Raw genomic sequence first — 459 nt, 5'->3', positions numbered from 1 at the left:
GCGAATAACTGAAATCGAGAGAAAAGAGAAACTAGTTTTATCATTATTAGCAGTTCATATTCATATCACATGTACTATTATGGACAAAATATCCTATAAAATATACTAGGTTCATCATATAGTAACCATAACAACTACAGTACTACCTAACACGAAAATACCACAAAACAAAGAATACAAAACCCATACATGAAGAATATATGGGGTTGCTACCATGGCTCCCAACCCACACACCACCATCCAAGCGAACAAAGTGGACCTTATCGGCGTGGGAAAGATCTCTGCACTCTGAATCGTCACGATGTATATAAGCTGTGTGGAGAAGAGCCTGATGCATGCAGCTACGGCCAGCATCGCCCACTTGTCTGAAGGAGGAAAATAAACGGAGGATATGTTAGCGATGCGTTATAGATGGCCGGTTATAATAGAATTTAAGGGACTGCCAAAAAGTGAAAATGT

At 39.7% G+C, this 459-nt stretch overlaps 1 protein-coding gene across 1 annotated transcript in view; it reads right to left on the bottom strand.

The window, feature by feature from the left end:
- Nucleotides 1-459, bottom strand: part of LOC119586936 (solute carrier family 22 member 5-like) — a gene marked incomplete in the record, with an annotated part of 32,490 nt that overhangs the window by 538 nt on the left and 31,493 nt on the right. The window contains 1 exon segment of the mRNA XM_037935668.1: nucleotides 190-365. Coding sequence (XP_037791596.1) covers nucleotides 190-365 — 176 coding nt within the window.

Source organism: Penaeus monodon, chromosome 22 (assembly GCF_015228065.2).
Source record: "Penaeus monodon isolate SGIC_2016 chromosome 22, NSTDA_Pmon_1, whole genome shotgun sequence".
Taxonomy (NCBI): Eukaryota; Metazoa; Arthropoda; class Malacostraca; order Decapoda; family Penaeidae; genus Penaeus; species Penaeus monodon.
The sequence above is the reverse complement of the archived record's forward strand: the minus strand, read 5'-3'. Positions and strand labels throughout refer to the sequence as shown.